General features: G+C 35.9%; 5 protein-coding genes across 6 annotated transcripts in view; 3 read left to right on the top strand and 2 right to left on the bottom strand.

The window, feature by feature from the left end:
* The window catches only part of LOC106107847 (myotubularin-related protein 2), a 7866-nt gene extending 5983 nt beyond the window's left edge, over positions 1-1883 (top strand). For both annotated transcript variants that reach the window (XM_013288853.1, XM_013288852.1), the window contains exons 10-11: positions 613-812; positions 1637-1883. In XM_013288853.1, the coding sequence (XP_013144307.1) occupies positions 613-812; positions 1637-1780 (344 nt within the window). In that variant the 3' untranslated portion in view covers positions 1781-1883. The remainder of the gene's footprint in view (positions 1-612; positions 813-1636) is intronic.
* Positions 1884-3973: 2090 nt separating this feature from the next.
* Positions 3974-12398, top strand: LOC106108150 (sarcosine dehydrogenase, mitochondrial). Its single transcript, XM_013289240.1, has 16 exons — positions 3974-4155; positions 4448-4558; positions 4941-5083; positions 5484-5696; positions 5909-6032; positions 6238-6446; positions 6689-6872; positions 6947-7037; positions 7444-7696; positions 8185-8304; positions 8655-8797; positions 9476-9581; positions 10167-10315; positions 10928-11202; positions 11790-11956; positions 12029-12398. The coding sequence occupies exons 1-16, from the start codon at positions 4044-4046 to the stop codon at positions 12353-12355; spliced, it is 2727 nt and encodes a 908-aa protein (XP_013144694.1). The 5' UTR covers positions 3974-4043; the 3' UTR covers positions 12356-12398.
* A 375-nt stretch (positions 12399-12773) lies between these two features.
* Positions 12774-13917, top strand: LOC106108121 (peptidyl-prolyl cis-trans isomerase-like 3). The gene is made up of 4 exons (XM_013289207.1): positions 12774-13020; positions 13153-13251; positions 13328-13446; positions 13771-13917. Exons 1-4 carry the CDS (start codon positions 12880-12882, stop codon positions 13895-13897), a joined length of 486 nt encoding a protein of 161 aa, XP_013144661.1. The 5' UTR covers positions 12774-12879; the 3' UTR covers positions 13898-13917.
* A 42-nt stretch (positions 13918-13959) lies between these two features.
* LOC106108119 (zinc finger protein Xfin-like) lies at positions 13960-16654 on the bottom strand. Its single transcript, XM_013289206.1, has 2 exons — positions 16052-16654; positions 13960-15949 (listed from the first exon to the last, which is right to left on the bottom strand). The coding sequence occupies exons 1-2, from the start codon at positions 16202-16204 to the stop codon at positions 14369-14371; spliced, it is 1734 nt and encodes a 577-aa protein (XP_013144660.1). The 5' UTR covers positions 16205-16654; the 3' UTR covers positions 13960-14368.
* Positions 16655-16987: 333 nt separating this feature from the next.
* The window catches only part of LOC106107807 (mucin-2-like), a 4341-nt gene continuing 826 nt past the window's right edge, over positions 16988-20502 (bottom strand). Inside the window, exons 3-8 of the mRNA XM_013288811.1 lie at positions 19732-20499; positions 19287-19344; positions 18815-18942; positions 17487-18125; positions 17310-17376; positions 16988-17141 (exon numbers count right to left, since the gene is read on the bottom strand). Of these exons, the coding sequence (XP_013144265.1) occupies positions 16988-17141; positions 17310-17376; positions 17487-18125; positions 18815-18942; positions 19287-19344; positions 19732-20499 (1814 nt within the window). The remainder of the gene's footprint in view (positions 17142-17309; positions 17377-17486; positions 18126-18814; positions 18943-19286; positions 19345-19731; positions 20500-20502) is intronic.

Here is a 20502-nt window from a genome sequence, read left to right as displayed (position 1 = left end):
TGTACAACTGTACTGACCAAGTGTGTTCCAGGCAATCATGTGTGTGACCCTTAGTGAAGATTTAGTATGAGAAACCTTCACTGAGGATGATGAACTGCTAACTTTGTGACGCAACGCGTAGCCATATTTTAAGTGTTTTTAATTATTTTTTTGTTAAATATCTTAGAAGTAGAACAGAATGTTTGCAAATGTTAGTCCTACCAAATTAAATTCTCTGATAACAATCGAACGTATAAAATATGTGATGTCATTTTTAAGCTACCTGAGCCTCTATCAGCCAGTGGTGGGACAGGCCCTTAGACTCACTACGTCGGAAAAGTGATAGTTAATTTTTTTTTTAGGTATTGCCTTATTTACTGTCATATGTCTGATTAATGTAAAACAAACTATTTTACTGATTAAAAAAAATTAGGGTAGGCACCAAGTAATATTGAACGTAGTCGGACTTTTACTGTACTAAAGTGTCAAATATCCGATTAACAGCAGTCAGTAACGTTACTTAGTACATCGTATTTGTACTAACCAAACTCCGAGCCCTTCAGTGGGGACGTACAGTGGGCTGGTGATGATATCTAAGTGGAACTGCATAGAAGGAAATGTTCAATCTTGCAGAAGTGAAGAGCAAGACAGTCTCTCTGTGGTCGTACATCAACAGCCGACAGGACTTGTACCTCAACCCGTTGTACTGGGGGCCCAGCTCGGCGGGAGCGCATTCGCGCCCACAAGTCGTGCTTGTTCCTGTCGCTTCACTTAGGATCATAAAGCTATGGAAGGCCTTGTATTGCAGATGGAATCCTACGATGAGACAACAAGTTAGTAATCATACTAATATAATCTAGCTTTCGCCCTCGACTCCGTCCGCGTGGGATTAAAAAATAGTGAGTATGTGTTTTTCCAGACTATCCTCTACATCTATATCAAATTTCATCGAAATCTGTTCAGAATTTAGGCTAGGAACTCTAACAAACATCCATCCATCTAAACTTTCGCATTTATAATATTAGTATGATGTGAAAGTTAAGATGGATGTATGTTTGTTAGAGTTTCTAGCCTAAATTTTGAACAGATTTTGATGAAATTTGGTATAGATGTAGACGATCTGGAAGAACAAATAGAGTACCCACTTTTATTCTTTTTTAAACTCCACGCGAGGGAGTCACGGGCGAAAGCTAGTATTTTATATACGTACTCAAATAGCTTTGTTTTTCAGCGTAGCTTATTTCTCATTCTGACTGATATTAAATGCGAAAGTTTAGATGGATGGCTGGGTGGATGGATGTTTGTAGCCTAAACTGCTGAACGGATATCGATGAAATTTCTCAAAGATGTAGAGGAAGAACACAATTATTTTTTAATTCCACGCCAACGGAGTTGCGGGCGAAAACGTATTCAGTAAATGAAAAGAAAAATGAAGATTTAATTTATTTCAAAAAATATAACAATCTACACTGTCTATTATACAATATCTCTTACTTCTTAAATCACTTTCCGAAATTGCTGACACCCTCACACTAGGCCATACTGTATCTTGAGGGTTTTAAGTTTTAAAAGTCTACAATTATAAGTCTATCATTTCAGTCTTTTAAAGGTTTAGATAGGTTTCTTTGAACTGGGGTATAATAAAGAATTCGCTTAGGACCCGATATACCAGCGTACACGCGAGCTGGTAGCGTTGCGTGCGCAGCTGGAGGCGGCGGCGGCCGCGGCGGCTGGAGACCATGCCGCGAGACACCGCCTCGCACTCACCCCGCCGCGGGTAGCTAGCCCGCACCATGTGTGAACACTACACTAGTATACATGACATTATATAACACTAGCTGTTCCCGTGCGGCTTCATCCGCATGAAATTATGAAAATATTATTTTATTATTTACATTTGTCAAATTATCAATAGCAAATGTCAAAATGACATGATGTCTAACCATGGCAGTTGCTTCCTTAATGTTGGGAACAACTAATGGCCTCTTTCCCACATTAGGGTTTTTATCCAAAATGTTTACCCCCTATATTTAATAGCGTGAAAATATGTAGCCTAGCGTGACGTAAGTGTAGGGCTTTTTTATCAAAAAAGAATTATTCAAAAATATGCTGTAATTGCTGACATCTTAGGCAACAAAGAAGTGTGTGTTTACGCTTTATTATATTATAGTGTAGATAGTATAGACTTGTTGTTCCCGTGCAACATAAATATTTTATTTCATTGTTTACATTTCTAGAACTTTCATTTGCAAATGTCAAAATTAAAGTTGGAAGATATATCCTTAAAGAAATAAATTAGATGCTTAAAGGCCTGTTCCACCAAATTTTAAATTGTCCGATAATAATCCAAGGTGTATATCTGTTGTGATGGAAATATTGGATCGTATTCCCTTATCTGACAGTAACGTCATTTTTAAGCTAATCGTTTTTTTTATTGTTAAAGCTATCTGTGCGTTTGTCAGCCAGTGGTGGGTCAGGCCCTAAGTGTTTCTTAGTTTAATAGTCCTATAGGCACATATAGTCGCTTTGCGACCAATCCTCTTGTAAAAATAAGTAAAAAGAGTCAAAATATAACTGCACAAATGACAATGAAGGTTTTTGCCATTGGCTAACAATTACCGGTACCATGGAAATCTTGCTTTGCTGCTATTGGCTTGTAATAAATCAGATGAAGCCGCACGCGAACAGCTATTGTTCTTGTTAGAGTTAAATACAGTTTAATATTACTGAATTTAGGATAAAATATGTGAACAATTATGATTTTAAAAAATATTTTATATAGTCCGATAATACCAGCGGTTTAATCAGCACCTTTCAACACTAGATATAAAAAACTTTGAACATTAGAATATAAGATATATTTATTGTGATTTAATTTGTAAATACTTTAACGTTTCAAGTATATAACGCATTTATATTTTATATAATAAATTTTCAAATAGTTATAGATTTTTTTGTTAAGAATGTTTTCACATTTTAATAATTTTAATAGGATAGTGCTTGATTCAAAGATTTTTTTACTTTATTTGTAGGTATTGAAAAAAATTCAAATAAAACAGTTTTTCTAAAAAAACACACTCGTAAAATCAATTGTATATCAATCAGGCCTTTATAGTGTGCATTTATAAATATATTAAAAACTTGATATATTTTACGGACAATACTCTTGCCTTTTAAAAAATCTGTTATTCAAAATTATTATAAAAATATTTTAACTTTAGTATTCATAAGTATTATCACCATAAAAATTATCACAATTAAGAAAAAAAAACTTATGTAATACTGAAGTGTATCTGCTTGAGTAATAAATGTGTATATTTTATTGTTTTAAAAATTGCCTTTTAATTTAATTTTTAAAATTCCAAGTGTTTTTAATATTTTCCGTGTATTACGGTTATAAATATTTGATTCATTTCTTTTGAATTAGAAGATTGTAAAATTTAATGACGCAATTCTTAAAAAAACAACGCCCATTAAAAAATTAAGTTTTGTATTACGTCAAGAAACTATTTATACCGTTGTCTTGATAGTGTCGCTGATATAATTATTATGCTGACCCATTCAGATTTTGTTTTATGTAGTGAGTTTTATAGTCATGTGCGCCGTTGCTAAATACTATCGATAAATTGCCAATCTATCGATAGTATATGATAAACGTCTATTAGGTCAAATTATCGATATTTTTTCAAACATCACTTTTTATGTTCGCTTACCATATATTTTTAATAACCAAACTATTCGAAAATAATATTATTTAGACAAAGGTTTATTGATAACCATCGCAAAAAAAAGTGTAACATTTTACAAATTGCTTGGTAGTTTTACGATGTCGATAGTTACGTTACAACACTAGAAAGGTCTTCGTAACCAGTGATGTGCTACATAATAAACAATTTTTGATAAAACATATTTGAACTTTGACATGAGGACATCTACGTATTGAAAGGTCTTGAGTTGTTTAGCGAACTGTTATCGAATATTATCTCGTATAATTATAGTCTAAAGTAAACAGTTATTCTGCTCGCTGCAGCGACAGAAAACACTGTATTTGATATATTTCCAATATGTTTAAATTAAATAACAGAAGTATTAAATATAAGGCAGCTAAATATTTGAAATATAGGTCCTTCGCTACAAAAAATGAAGTCGTAAAATCCGCAGATGTTGTTATAATTGGTAAGTATTTTTCGACTATTTTTTCAATTTAAATATTTTTTGTAAAATTTAAAGTTAGTCTATTGTCAGTCATCTTCCTTTAGGACATAGAAATAAATTGGAACAGACATCATGATTAATTAAATTTATCCCAACATATCCATAACTTTGAAACAATACGATAGACGTAAATAGAAAATAAGATAAACGTAAAAAGTCGAATGTAAACATCTCCATTGCAAGATTCCTTAACAGATAATAAAGTTTGTGGAACTACCTACATGATCCATTCCATTTTTGATGGTTTAACCAGGTGGAGGGATAGCTGGCTGCAACACATTGTATCAACTGACTAAGAGAGGCGTAAGTGCTGTCTTACTAGAGAGGGCTAAGATAACTAGCGGCACAACATGGCATACAGCAGGCAAGTACGAAATACAAGAAATATAAGTATCTTTCAAACCGTTTATTAAGCTGATTATTTTACTAAACACTGAGTTCTAAGCCTGTTTAATCTTTGATGTGATTGTATGAGACGGCAATTCATTCAGATTCATTCAGAGACTGTAAATAGTTCTAAGCAGTATCGACGTTAGGGTAGAAACTAACAGAAAATAGCGCTACAGGTCTACGAATAATTCTTACATAACTCTTAACACACCCTATTTATGGTTCTTGTAGAGCTTATCGAGTGGTTCCAAGTCTTAGTTGCACTACCTTGTATAGAACCTCGCTTCGCCAAAAAACTCCTTTATTTCTTGCGGCATATTCTGCGATAAAATTGACTAATTGATTTGATCTTCCAGGCTTGGTTTGGTCTCTCCGGCCTTGCGATTTGGAGGTCAGATTGTTGCAAGATTCAAGGTCAGTGTACAGCGGCTTGGAGAAGGAAACCGGTGACTACGCGGGATGGATTAACAATGGAGGATTGTTTATATCACGTAGTAGGGTACGTAACGCAATATTATGCTTCAAATATGAAGTTATGTTCTTTATTCGAATGTATGTGCTATTAAATATGAGAAAATGTACCAAGTGTCTTCTTATGTAACGTTTAACACTGAGTGAGGTAGAATTTTTATTTTATTTCGCCCCGTAACTGTGGACGCATTTCTTTAGGAAATTGTCGCGTTAATTTGAAATTATCGCGTTTTACTCTTGGCCAGTACAGTTGGTCAGTGTCGCTCAAAAACTGGACTGTCATTTACCTGGCATAATGTGAACGCTAACTAGTGCCAGTGAGTCCATACAATCATAGACGGGCCGTCGCAACTGCCTAACTGTACTGGACAAGTGTCAACCGGGTATTACGCAAAGAGGACACATGAATAAACAAACTCTTCTTTTAGGTACGAACTCAAGAATATATGAGATTGCATACTCTAGGTAAAGCAATGGGAATACCTAGTCAAGTACTAGATCCTAATGAAGCTCAGAAATTGTTCCCGTTACTGGATCCTTCTGTTTTCAAAATGGCACTTTACTCGCCCGAAGACGGTACTATTGACCCGGCAATGGCTTGTAGCGCGTTGTTAAAAGCTGCTACTAATAATGGTGGAAAGGTAAACGTTGGCAAATTATTATTGTTAAGAAGAAAATTTACTGCGCTGGAGATCCGTCCCTTTCTGACAGCTGTCAATGTCATTCAGACGTTTTAGAATAGCGCGCCATTCTCCGAGTGTTTGTTTATTACGCTCGTTGCAATTATATTAATGTCTTTATGGTAATTTGTCATAATAAGATAGTTTACGAATAAAAATAAATGTTATTGTAGGTATATGAAGAATGTCCAGTCCTGGACATACATTACGCACATAATTTACTAGGCAATAAAGAGGTGACCGCGGTACACACTGATAAAGGAATTATCAAGACTAAATGTGTTGTTAACTGTGGAGGTAAATATATACATGATAATAACATCTGTTTTTTTATGTATATTTATATTAAAGATGTGATTATACGATTCAATTAGCAATCAAAAAATGCCAAGAAAAAAGTTTTTGTACATTGTTTCAGTATGTTACAATTTTTACCTCTTTGTAATCATTTTTTAACCTCCCAATTTTTGAGTCCAATGTTATATGACCCTTTATTTACTAGGCGCATGGGGTCCAAGAGTGGCAAGGTTTGCTGGTATCCCATCGTTACCGATAGTGCCGTTCAAGCACGCGTACGTGGTTTGTGATGCCACGCCCGAGGTCCGCGGTGCCCCTAACATTAGGGATCACGATGTTAACCTCTACATCAAGATACAGGGGGAGTCATGTCACGTGGGAGGTTACGAACCGAATCCACATATGTTGGATCAGGTAAGAATTTTTAAAAGAATAAAAAAAATTAAACTTGAAATCAATATTAACTAAACAGTAATATTAATAGTTACAAGGCTAAATCAAGTCTTTGCCCAATAAATGTAAATCTAATTTCATTAAAATGAAATGTAAATGTTTAATTTCATTAAATTTAAAAGATGTTGGTTTTCATTAAAATTTTAGTTGTGATTTCATTAAAATTTAGTTAAAAATACTTGTAATGATAATTGTTATTACAGGTTCCAGATAACCTCCAGTTCCATTTATACGATTTAGATTGGGACGTATTTGGTGTACATATGACCAGTGCGACCACTCTGTGCCCTAAACTGAGTACAGTCGGCGTCAAAAGTACTGTTTGCGGACCGGAGTCTTTCACTCCCGACCATAAACCACTACTAGGCGAAGATCCCAACGTATTTGGTAAGAAATACTAACGAAATTTCCCACTTTGTTATTTTTAACTTGAGTAAATAAATCAATTTTATTATTTTTAGGTTTGTACCACAATTGCGGATATAATTCCGCAGGTATGATGTTCTCTGCCGGCTGTGCTATCCAAATGGCGGAATGGATCGTTACTGGAAGGTCAGTTCTTTATATCTAATTCAAGTTATTCAATAATGGAAGCGAATTTTAGGCATTGTTTTTATATTTGCCTTAATTTAATATATAAAACTTCAGGAGTTCTGAATATCACTAGAAAGGCTGTGCAAATATTCAGTCCTTTTGTTACTTTTTGTCAGTTCTTCATAAATAAATTTGACCATATATTAATAATTTAATAATTAACATCATTGTTAGATTAAAGAAATATATTTACTAGCCCCTATCATCAGTCTGACCTTCCTCTTTATCATGACCCTGCCCTTAATGATGTAGTAGGGGGTAGGCTAATGGTCATTAGCCTACCCCCCTTCACCATTAGCCTGCCACCTGAATGCAGGAATAAAAGCGGTGCTCCAATGTCGCTTATACATTTTTTAAATACCAGGCCGAAGTACAACATGTTCACATTCGATGTGCGTCGTTTCACTCCGGCGCAGCTGTCGCGTGCGCACTGGGTGCGTGAGTGTAGCCACGAGTCGTATGTAAGGAACTACAGCGTGGTGTTCCCGCACGACGAGCGGCTGGCCGGTAGGGACGCGAGCCATGACGCTCTGCACCAGGATCTGGTGGATGATGGCGCGGTGATGCAGACCCGTGCAGGCTGGGAACGACCTGGTTACTATATGCCCGGGGAGAAGGTAAATCATACTAATCATGCTAATATTATAAATGCGAAAGTTTAGATGGATGAATGTTTGTTAGAGTTGGTAGCCTAAACGGTTGGACGTACGACGTTTTTTATTTCAGCTTATAGTTTTTTTACCTTTTCTCGCTTGACGGTTTTTTTTACAATTTATTTACCCCCTTAATTAAATAGCGGGAAAACATATAGCATAAATCTTGTTGTAAGTGTGAGGCTTTTTATAAAAATTAAATATTCAAAAATATGCTGTGATTGCTGACATCCTACGTAACTTATTAGTGTATGTTTACGCTTATTATATTAGTATAGAGTAAAGGTGTGAAAGTTTGGGTGGAAATATCAATGAAATTTCGCATGATAAAAAAGATAGTTTAAAAAACGCATAGGCTACTAGCTTTATTACGCGCGGACGGAGTCGCGGGCGAAAACTAGTATGTTAATATTGTTTTCCGTTGTTCATTATTATTGCGTAATTTGTCGTAGATCCGAGTGCAGCAGTACGACTGGGGCGGCACGCAGGACTACCCGCGCAACCTCGACCAGCGCTACGAGCACCTGCTGCAAGGAGACTACACCTTCGATTTCTCCAAACATCATCACCTCGTATGGAACTAACCATTATAAACTAGCTGTTGCTCGAGACTTAGTCCGCGTGAAATTAAAAAAAAATAGTAGAACGTAGCCTGTTACTCACTGATAACGTAGTTTTTTAATTCCACGCGGACGGAGTCGGGGACGAAAGCTAGTACCAATATAAATGCAATAGTTTGAATGGATGGATGTTTGTTACCACGATAATACAAAACGATTTAACGATTCTTCTTTTAATTACGGTGATAACGAGAATACAAATATTTTTATTATTCAACAAAATTTTAATAACTCACCATTAAATTGAATTGACTGTCTCAATTTAATCTAAATTTAATTTTTACCAATAATAATAAAATCAGATAGGTGAGGAGGCTCTGTCTTGTCGTAACGCGGCCGCGCTGTTCAACATGTCGTACTACGGCAAGTTCTACCTGACGGGGCCGGACGCGCAGCGCACCGCGCTACTCGCCTTCACTGCCGACCTCACTAAGAAAGACGACAGGTATAATGATATCAGCTCACTATACTCCCTTTTAGATCCTTTTGGAGGCCTAATTTAAGTCCCTTTCTCTTTACCACCCTTTTCTTATAAGGAGAGGATTGGAAGGGGAAGTGGATTTGACGAAGGACGAGATGCTTAGGAAGTGGAAATATCCTTTTTATGTGCGTCCCTCCTCCGTCGGATAAGGGTAGATAACGCATCTGCAATTGCGGATGTCTATGGGCAGCGGTCGCTTCGCCATTTTAGTGGATTCAGGTGGCCGCTTGCTCGTTTGCCACCTTATGTTATAAAAAAAAACTAGGCGCAACTTTAATCCCTTATTCTTCCCACCCTTTTTTTACGACAAGGAGGAAGGGAAAGTGGGTTTGTCGGTGCAGAAGACATAGGAGGGGGAAATATCTTTTTTGTGCACGTCTCCTCCTACATAAATGTGTGTGGTGGGGGCGGAGGAAACCCTGCACACGCCTACTTTTACCCGAAGCACGCCCACTTATCAAGACATAAGTAGCCGTAAAAAATTATGTCCCCTAAAGCTATATTCTTCTGATATTAATTAGAATATGGAGTCCTAGAGTAGTTTTGTGTAGTATAATAGTATACCCTTGTAGAGCCTAAGGGACTCTTTATGATTTGAGGATATTGAGTGCTGCAGTTAGAACTCTATTGCGTTAACAACAGGGTCGTTTATTCCTTGCTGCTGAATGACAAAGGCGGAGTAGAAGCTGACGTCACAGTGAGCATCCTCGACGGCGGCAGCGGACAGCTGCACGAGCCTATATTCAAGGTAACTACGTAAATTTGAACATAACTTTGGTGTTATACTTCGTTTAAAAATCTAACTTAATGGAAACGGTACATCATATAAAACCAATCATACTAATATTATAAATGCGAAAGTTTAGATGGATGGATGGATGTTTGTTTGTTAGAGTTTGTAGCCTGAACAGATTTTAAAAAATTTGCCATAGATGTAGAGGATAGTCTGGAAGAACACATAGGCTACTTGCATTTGATTTTTTTAGTTCCGCGCGGACGGAGTTTACCTACCTGGCTACCAATGTCATGTATTATGTACTAGCTTTTTCTCGCGACTTCTTCCGCGTGGAATAAAAAAAATTAAAGTAAATAGCCTATGTGTTATTCCTATGTTTTAAATTTATGCAAAATTTCATCGAGATCCGTTCAGCCGTTTAGGCTACAAACTTTAACAAACATCCATCTAAACTTTCGCATTTACAATATTAGTAAGATTGATTTATTTGGAATGTTTGAACTATTTTAAAATTATACAAATATGTCTGGTTTTGAAAAGGTAAAATAGTTTAGATTGATTTGTTATAATTTCTCATTTAATTAAGAATATTGTTAGGGTCGTGGTTACTACGTGGTGTCGTCAGGGTTCAGTGCGAACCACACGCTGGCGCACTTGCGCCGCATCATACAGACACACAAGCTGCGGGCTACCATCACTGACGTCACCAAGCAGCTGTGCATCCTCAGCGTGCAGGGACCGGACAGGTAGGGTACGAGTGCAACCTGCCCTTGTTCCTGGGCTCCACACAGAATGTGCTCTTCCATACTTTTCAATCAGCCATCATCTCTCCAATCCACTCACTTCCTAAATATTTCACACAATCCATCCATCATCTTCGGTCTTCCTTTTGTAGACATCCACTTTCAGTTTTAGCACAAGTAATTTTGGTTTAAAAAATGTTTAATGTAACATCCAGAATACGAACCTCTTAATTCCTATGGGAATATAGAATAAGAAGGATTAAGAGGTTAATTACGTTTTCTTCTAGACATAGGAGATATGTCTCCTATGTCTAGAAGAAAACGTTATTCTTCAGAATTTCTAGAAATTAAACACACACATAAGAACTATCCTCTTTATGTGGGTGTTTCTATTAATTTATCCCCTCCCCTTTAAATGCACGATTTCTTTTTAAATACCATAAATTGAAACGGGTAGTAAATTGAGCATAGATTTTTTTTAAAAATAGTCTATTGGGTAAGGAAGAAAAGACTGATGTATAAATGCATCATGTATTAAAGGGTTAAGGATAGGCAGATTGCAGATGTCTATGGTCAATGGTCGCTTCGCCTTAAACAATTTTCTCCTAATTGTAGCCAGAGAATTCTCCAACGGTATACCGACGCTGGTCTTTCCAATGATGCGTTCCCTGTGAATACCCACCGTAGTATTCACGTGTCGCAAGCGCCCTACTCCCCCGATAATAAACGGTACACTTGCCGGGCGCTGCGCGTGGGCTGGGCGGGCGAGCTGGGCTGGGAGCTGCACGTGCCCTCCTCGCACGCCGTACAGATATACCACGCACTCAGAACCGCTAAGGGGTTGAGGAACGCGGGATGGAGAGCCTTAACCTCTTTGAGTGCTGAGAAAGGTATTTTATAGAGTAGTTTTGTAATTTTTCTCTCTCTGAACATTTGAAATTAACTGCTTGTTCCGTTTACCTAACTAAATTTGCCTAACTAGTAAGGTAACAAGTTTTTTTTGCGTTTTCGTAACCGGTAGGGTGCGTATAGTTTAGGTAAACGGAACATGCCAAATTAACTTGTCTGTTACTAAAATCTAACTAGGTTTCTATTCCTTCGTGAAATTTAGGTGTTTAAGAGCCTGTCCCACCAAATTGCAAATTGTCTGATAACAATCGAACATGTAAAATTTGTAATGAAAATATTTTGTTACTTTATCTGACAGTGACGTCATTTTTAAGCTATCTGAGCCTCTATCAGCCAGTAATAGGATAGGCCCTAAGAGTATTAATTGCAACAATATGTTATAGCTTGTGCTTGAGATTTATGCCGCACGCATTAAAAAAAAAAAACATAGTAACCTATGTGTTCTTCCCGACTGTGATCTACACCTATGCCAAATTTCAGCTAAATCCGTTAAGCCATTCTGGAAATTCCGTATAAAAAGTAATAAAATAAGAGAACTAATATTTATTTAACGTGTTTATTTTTTCAGGTTATCATTTGTGGAATGCCGACTTGAGATCGGATGATAATCCTATAGAATCAAACTTAGGGTTCGCTTGTAGGAAAGACGGAGAGTACATTGGCAATGAACAAGTAACGAAAGCTAGATTAAACGGAGTCACGAAAAAGCATGCATACTTCACACTTGATGACAAGGTATGACTCGACAAACTGCCAATAAAGTTTCTAATCTTGTACAGACTAAATTTAAGTTTTTTATTTTTGTAGGTAGCGTTATTTGGTCAAGAAGGCATATTCAGAAATGGTGAACCTGTTGGATATTTGAGGAGAGGCGACTTCGGTTATTATCTTGACAAGCCTATAGGAATCGGTTACATTAGCAATCGAGGTTCCGAAGTTACAAAAACCTTTTTAAAAGAAGGCAACTATGAAATAGAAGTTATGGGAACTAAATATAAGGCTACACTACATTTGAAATCACCATTTGATCCTACTGGCCAAAGAATACTAGGAAATTACGGCGAGCAAGGCATGGATGAAAATACTCACGAACCGCATGCCGGACAAAACGAGAGAGCAGGCGGTAGTGAATAGTATTTTACAATTTATTTAGATCTCAATAAAATAATTTTAAATAGTAGTCGTTTTTTTTATTAAAGCAAAATGGTTTTGTGAACATATTTGTCCATTGTTGTACTTGATTCCGTAGATAGGCGTCCTATCTCTACTCATGTCTATGAGTCATACACATTAAAACTAAGTATGTTTTGAGAATGGAGATAAATAATATATCAATTGTAGTTACTGTTTAAAACTTTTCGTTTTTTTAACATTTTATTGGCTTTGTAATTTAACATTACATTTTAAAAATACAGAAAAGATAATTTGGGCGTGGACGTATGAGCAATGGTCATGGACATTTACTTTTTCAGTGCCAAACTGTCACTGTCTAATTAATGTCATATGTCAACTCACTTGTCATTGTCGTGGTTGTTGATCTTGAGGACTAGAGCTCTATGTAAAGTAAACAAATTGTTTTTTGAATTTATGTTGATAATTACAACTTGCACAAAGCACAACTTTCTTTAAGGTAAAGAATAAAATATAGAAACAAGAAGATGTCAGTTACATTACACACAGACGTAGGTGACATAAAAATTGAATTATTTTGCGAGCAATGTCCTAAAGCATGTGAAAATTTTCTGGCACTTTGTGCTAGTGATTATTACAACGGTTGCTTATTTCATAGAAACATCAAGGTGAGTTTGGTTACCATAACCTGATTTCAAAAATAGTGTTATTAAAACGAATAAACAAAAATTTACAGATAATATAATATGTATTTATTATAATTAAAAATTTAATTTTGTACTTCGTATTTTTTCTTTTAGGGTTTCATAGTTCAAACAGGAGACCCAACTGGTACAGGGAAAGGAGGAAATTCAATATGGGGTAAAAAATTTGATGATGAATTTCGAGAAGAGCTCAAGGTAGTGAATAGAATTTGTATTAAACTCATTATCGTACTTTTTAATTGGATATAATTTTAACATTTCTCCTTTTTAGCACAATGCAAGAGGAATAGTGAGTTTAGCAAACAATGGACCAAACACAAATGGAAGTCAATTCTTCTTTACATATGCTGAACAACCACATTTAGATTTGAAATATACTATTTTTGGAAGGTAAACCTTTAATTGAACAAAATTATTCTTTCTAGCAAAGATTTATCATGATACAGCAACTATTAAATCTTAAGTTATCTTTATAATGGAAAGTGGTAAGCCTCTAACAAGTAATCACCCCAAATCTTAATTATTAAGGAAATAAAGATTCACAGTCTATAAAACCCTACAAAAATTGTCCCTTTCATTCTCTTAAAAACTGTGATAATGATGTTTCTAAATAGGTATTACAGCAGTGGAAACACAATTCCTTGAGTTTGTTCCCAACTTGGTCTACTTCCAAGGCTCACATATGAAAGCTAATATTTCTACTTTTTTTTACAGAATTATTGATGGATTTGAGGCCCTTGATGATTTGGAAAAGTTGGCTGTTAACCCCAAAACATTCAAACCTTTAACAGAAGTTCGGATTACATCTGTCACAATTCATGCAAACCCTTTAGCAGGATAATAAAAATTTTATAATCGAAATTAGTTTTTTTAATATCTTCAATAAAACCCTGTGTTGATAATTAAAACATTTATTTGGTTACATCACCTACATTATGAGAATTAACAACTTTTCAACAAGATATATTAATGTGCTTTTTGCATTTAAATATTTCACACTATGAATTAGATAAGGTCTTATTTACTATATCTGGAAATCAATGCATTTAATATAATTCTGGTGCTAAACATGTTGAGATCTATTTACAGAAATTTGCTCATAAAATCCTTTACAAATAGTGGAAGTAACTTACGCCGAAAAGTATGTATTTACATTAAATTTTGTAATATGTAAGGATATAAACATAATTACACTAAATTACATATTAATGGACATAATTTTAAACATTATCAATCAAATTAGTATTTAATATTCACATTAAAATTCTCTTATATATCATTGAAACATTTTTTGAATGTCAAAATCCAAGTCTCAGGTTTCCAATTCATAAAAGTTATCATCAAGCTGGAATTCAGTTTCTGTCTCTTTTTTAATTTCATTCATGCAAAGTTTTTCATCAAAAGTATCTGTGAAGTGAGATTTTATATGTGCTACTAAATCAGCCTTCTTTTTGAATGTCAAACCGCATTCAATGCATGGCATGTTAACTACCAAACACTCCTGTGTTTGTTCATGATTATCTAATTTCTCTTTAGTGTTGAATTTCTTATCACAATTACTGCATGTAAATGGTTTCATGCCCATATGAGTTTGCGAATGGCGGTCCAATTCTCGTTTCCTGGAGAACTTTTTAAAACACACTTTGCATTGAAAACCTCTAGATCCAATATGCGCGACAGAAACATGTGTTTTATATGCATCTAGGGATGAAAATCTTTTCGTACATTGATGGCATTTGATGTTCTTTGGTTTGTTTTTGTTAGTCATTTTCTGCTTACTAGGCGAGCCTTGTAATGACTTACTAGGGGTGGGAGGGTTCTTTCTTACATGATTTATAAAACTACTTTCACCTACAATGTGATCAGGTACACTGGGAAAGTCATAATCTCCAATGGAATTTTCAGCATTGAGCTGAGTAGGAGAGGTCATTATGTTGCTAAAAGGATTAATACTGACAACCATATCATGGGTCTCTTGATCAATTTCTGATTCAATTCTATTCATTTGCGAATTAATAGGAACATGTTTTAATTCATGTTTTATCAGCTTATCCCTTCTACCAAAGGATAAAGGACATTTACTGCAAGCATAAGGTTTCATACCAGAGTGAATGAGTACATGACGCTGTAAATCTCCCTTTGCTACAAAACTTCTGGGACACATTGGACAGACATGGGGTTTGTGTCCTGCATGTATACGCAAATGCTTACTTAAATTAGTATTACGTGAAAAACTCTTAAGACAATAATGACATTGGAAAGGTCTTATGCCTGTGTGAACAACTGAATGTTTTCTTAAATCTGATCTTCTACCAAAACATTTTTCACATTCAGGACAATGGTAAGGCTTGTCACTTTGGTGGACATGTTTAGTGTGCTGTACATATTGACTACGCTCTGCAAAAACCAAGCTGCATTCCACACATTTGTATGGCATATTAGGGTCATGGTAATTCTGTTCATGCTCTTTACATTTTTCTTGAGAAACAAATGCTTGATCGCAGTACTGGCACATGGATACATTTTTGAAAAACGATTCAGTTATGGGCTCACCCTCTTGAATGTTTTCACATTCATTTTTTTCATTCTCAGGTTGTTCAACATTTTCTGATTCCTCCTCGGAGGTGTCATAATCTAAACTGGGGTCTACAACCATCACTACACTGTCTTCAACTATGTAGTCCTCAGGCTTTGGTTTTACCATTTCATGATTTTTATAATTATAATTACTATAATCAGATGAATTTGAAGTGTCTAGCTCATTCACTCTGTTAGTTATTTGCTTCAATCTAGCTTCATTTTGAATGCACTGTAATTTGAACTTTGAACATTTATTAACTTTGAATAGACATTTGTAACATATTCTTCCTGGAAGACCATCATTAGGATCCACCTGGAATAAACACAAGCCATTGAGGTTGCTGCTGCTAAAGTGCCATTAGGCATTTATTTGATAAATGCAAAAACAGATATGTACTGACTAGTGATTACCAACCTGCATTTCAAAACATTCAGCTATTTTGGAGGTTAAAGGCATATTCAACTCTTCATCAGGAGCGGCAGCGAAAATTGATATTGTTAGCGAACTTTTAGACAAGCAAAGACGACACAGCGCGTGAAAGTTCGCTATAATGTAGGAATCTTCCATTTTGAGTACAATCTGACATCGAATCTTCGTAATACTTTTTATTGAATTAATGTTAGATCACCTTTGACATTTTAATTACCAATAAGAATTGCACTAATTTTTAAATTTGGAATTCACTGCAACAATAAAACTGAACAGAACAGTATTCCCCAACACAGAGGCTATGGCACCGTGCAGTGACTACGCAATCGTTCGATCCGTATCAACTGGGACGATGCTCGGCAGGGCTGCGGTCCGCGGTTGGCGCTAGAAGAGGAACGTCGCGCCGCCCCTGCTTGTCGTACCAGTCGTCATCTCATATTTAATGTTAAGTCTAAATATTGTTAAAAAATCGTGGCCTGAATTAATTCATTAGCCTAAAAATAGTAAACAAAGGTCATAACCAACACAGATCTAGGCTCAGGTAAAAATTCAAATTTGAATTTTTGTAAAACTGAGACCGCGCTAATTTCGCAGAAAAAGATGCTTTGTTCGTTCTTTACTGTTTACTGCTTATTGGCCTAAATGGTCATACATCGCCTTTCGACTTTATTAATTGGTTGAAATTTTTACTCTGTCCACATCAGTAATATTAGCCAATCAGGTTTCAAGATAGTTTGTGTAAATGAAAACTCATTAGAAGGGGTTACCAGTTAAAGAATATTTCAGTTTTATATTTTATTTAATTGTCGCCGTTGAACTAAAAAAATATGTAAGCATTTGACTTTCTTCATAATTTAATAATTTATAAGTAAAATTATTGCTAAGTCCGAATAGTTTGAATGGATACTAAATTACCTGGCTTTAGTAGGAGTACCACACATCTCTACAGTTACTACTACTTCTATAGTTCATACACATGCTAGATTCTTCGTGGAAGTAATACCCTGAGTCGCAACTAAGAAGACGGGCTTTTCTTTTATGACAAGCCACGTATTGACTGCAACTGTCTCGATATCTGAAAAAAGGTCCAATTGTATATATAACTTGGTTGTATCAAATGCACAACCGATCATTCTGCTTAGATTTACCTGGTTATAGTGTTGATTTATATTCCGTTAAAACTAGCAAATTAATACGGCGTTTTGTCGATATTAATTAGTACTATATAACGATCAAGACTAACCTGAATTTTAAGATCAAATCGCCATCCGTCCCGTAACCTTCGTCAGGGCAGGTGAAATTTTTGAATGCTGCAATTAAATATTTTATATCGGACATGAAATATACACATTAAAGATCTAAGAGTTAGAAAGATTGTAAATTGTAAAGTAATGCGTAATTAGTAAAAACAAATAGTTACCAGGTGGTTTACAATTCGTTACGTTTTCGAGCCAATCACAAACTTTTAATTGTTCATTGAAAACAAGTCCATATGGACAGTCCATCAAATATTGTATTCCATAAATACACACATAATATTGGTCACAAGTAACATTATTAGCACGGTAAACACCATCTTGCGAGCATTTAGTAGAGCCATCCGGATCTCTTATTACTGGATTTCTTGTACGCTCATTTGCTGGAGTTGGTGAGGTGTCCGTGGTAGTTAAATAACAGGGTCTTTTCGTAATTGGCGAAACTGTGGTAGTCTTCGTAGTGGTTGTTTTAATATTATCGCATAGTTGGTTGGTTGGTTTGTCTGTTTCAACAGGCGGTTGTAAAACAGTCGAGTTGTGACCACAGGTCTTTTTAATTTTCGGTGGGATTATAATAATGGTTTTAAGTATATTTGTGTTTGGATCGTATTTGTGTATATCTATAGTTTGGACAGTTGGATTGGATTCTAAAATCGGATATAAGTAAAAGTTGTTTTTCTGTTCTTGGTTCGTAATGTACACTGGGTTGCCAGTTTTCATTGTTAACAGTGGTGAGAGATTTTTCGATCCTTCTGGTTCAGTTGTATTTGAATTATTATTATTCGGGTTAACTTCTGAGTTAACTGAAAAATAATACAAGTTATGGTTCAGAGAAGAGTGGTCAACTATTGAGGTAAAATGAGGAATTAAATAAATGATATTAATGTAATTTTTATTTTCTAAATTAAATAAAATTGAATGATACATACCTTGTGCACGTAATGTGACAAACAAAACTATAACTGTGAATTTCAACATAATAAAAAATGGAGTAAGTAAATAATTTCACTACTGTTCAAGAGAATTTCAGTGCGTTAAATGAGATAACTCGTACTCGTAGTTATAAGACGTTACGATAACAAATTTTATATTGATTGCTTTGGTATTTGAGATTGTAACTGTTCGTAATATTTATAACAATTAAAAATGACGATGATTCATTTGTTTTAAAAATCAGTTATCTTATCTATAGTGTAAGTTAGTGAAATAAAATGTTATGTTTTTAATAATTTATTGTAGCTTTTGTATTTGTCATACAACACCAAAAAATTTAATAAATTAACAATGCTTTAAATAAATAAGTATAGAATGCCACCGGCGAAACATATGCATGAATGATCAGTTTCTAAGAGATAGACATAGGAAGACCAATTGTATTTTTTTTTTAATATTTCGACAGTGCAACCTATTTACATCTAAAATAAATAACTATAGCTATGTATAAATCACGTGTAACTTATTGCTACGCGTGTTTAGTACAGAAAATCTGAACAGTTGGTGACATATTCAGCGTCGACACAAGAGTTGGTATACTCGTCGAAGAATAGTCCCGCCTCACAGCTCAGAAGACGCGGCTTGCCCACGTGACAGGCGACGTACTGACGACAGCTTTCACGGTACCTGACACAAAATGTCATAAATGTTTATTTCGCCCGCGACTCCATCCGCGTAAAATAAAAAAAAAGCGAGTAGCCTATGTGTTCTTCCAGACTATCCTCTACATCAATACAAAATTTCATAGAGATCTGTTCAGCTGTTTAGGCTACAAACTCTAACAAACATCCATCCATCTAAACATTCGCATTTATAAAATTAGTAAGACTCATAAGATTAATATTAAATTATTTCTTTAGCTGTTCTTAACGTATTTTTTAGACGTAACATTTGATTTTACTTTGTAGTTAATAAAGCTTTGTTAAATGTTTTCTGAACTAAAACCTTACCCCGTGATTAATTTAACGTACCTGTATTTAACGATGTGGTCATTATTCACATCGGTCGGGCAAGTTAATCCTTCAAATGCTGTAAAGAGAAATTGTAAATTAAGCACACTTATCAAATGTCATACATATATTCAGTCACTTTTGTCTTCATTTAGATTCAATCTAGACATATAATAAAATTGGAGTGTCCATTTTTAATATCAAAAGAAAAATTCCAGATTTCGAGAAGATCATGTAAGACGAAAATTGCATTTAAACATTTTTGTCTGTCAGTCTGACCGGAAGCCGCTTTTGTTCCGGGCAATTTCCGAAACGGCTGGGCAGTTTGCAACCGTACTTACACTGAAGGGTAGCTGACATAGACGGGCATATTATAGGCATATTATAGGCTTGTTTTATTTTAATATTGCGTGGACGAAGTCACGGGCAACAGCTAGTTTAAAATGTTTTTGAAACATATACTAACCGGGAGGATTGCAAGTTGGTACATTGTCAGCCCAATCGCAGCTCTTGATGTCAATGTTGAAAGCCAGACCAGCCGGGCAATTCATCACTAAAGTCTTTCCGAAGTAACACATCATGTATTGATTGCAGTTTCCGCCTGTCGTCGGGAACACCTCACCGTTGACACAGTTGTCAGCAACATGCTCTATATTCGATACTCCTTGCACTGGCGGTGACGGTGGAGCAGATATAACTTGAGTTGGTTTCACATTAGGCACTTGTGGTGAATTTGGTTTAAAGACGGGCGCTACAGGACGAGGAGGCATCGATGGTCTTGTCTGTTTATTGCATGGTTCTGGCGCTTTAGTTGTGTATGGTGGAGGTGTGGTTGGTGTAGTCCGGTGTTCACATGCCTCTGGTGCTCTAGTAGGTGGAGGACGACGTGTCGTTGATCTCAAGAAAGGTGGCTGAGTACGGGGCGGGGGTGGTGCTCTAGTGGTAGGAGGCTGTCGTTGAATTGTCGTCGGTCTTGTCTGTATTTCACATGGCTGGGGTCCTCTGGTTGGTGGAGGGCGATATGTCGTAGATGTGAAGCAAGGAGGCTGCTTTCGGGGCGGAGGTGGTGCCCTAGTAGTAGGAGGCTGTCGTTGAATTGTCGGTCGTGTCTGTTCACGTGGCTCTGGTACCCTAATAGGCGAAGGACGACGTGTCGTACATAACTGCCTAAGAGGCAGCGCAGGGGGTGCCTGTATTGGATTTGTTGGTCGTATCTGTTCACGAGGCTCGGATACTC

Source organism: Papilio polytes, unplaced genomic scaffold (assembly GCF_000836215.1).
Source record: "Papilio polytes unplaced genomic scaffold, Ppol_1.0 DF821845.1, whole genome shotgun sequence".
Lineage (NCBI taxonomy): Eukaryota > Metazoa > Arthropoda > Insecta > Lepidoptera > Papilionidae > Papilio > Papilio polytes.
This window is presented reverse-complemented; position numbering and strand designations above follow the sequence as displayed.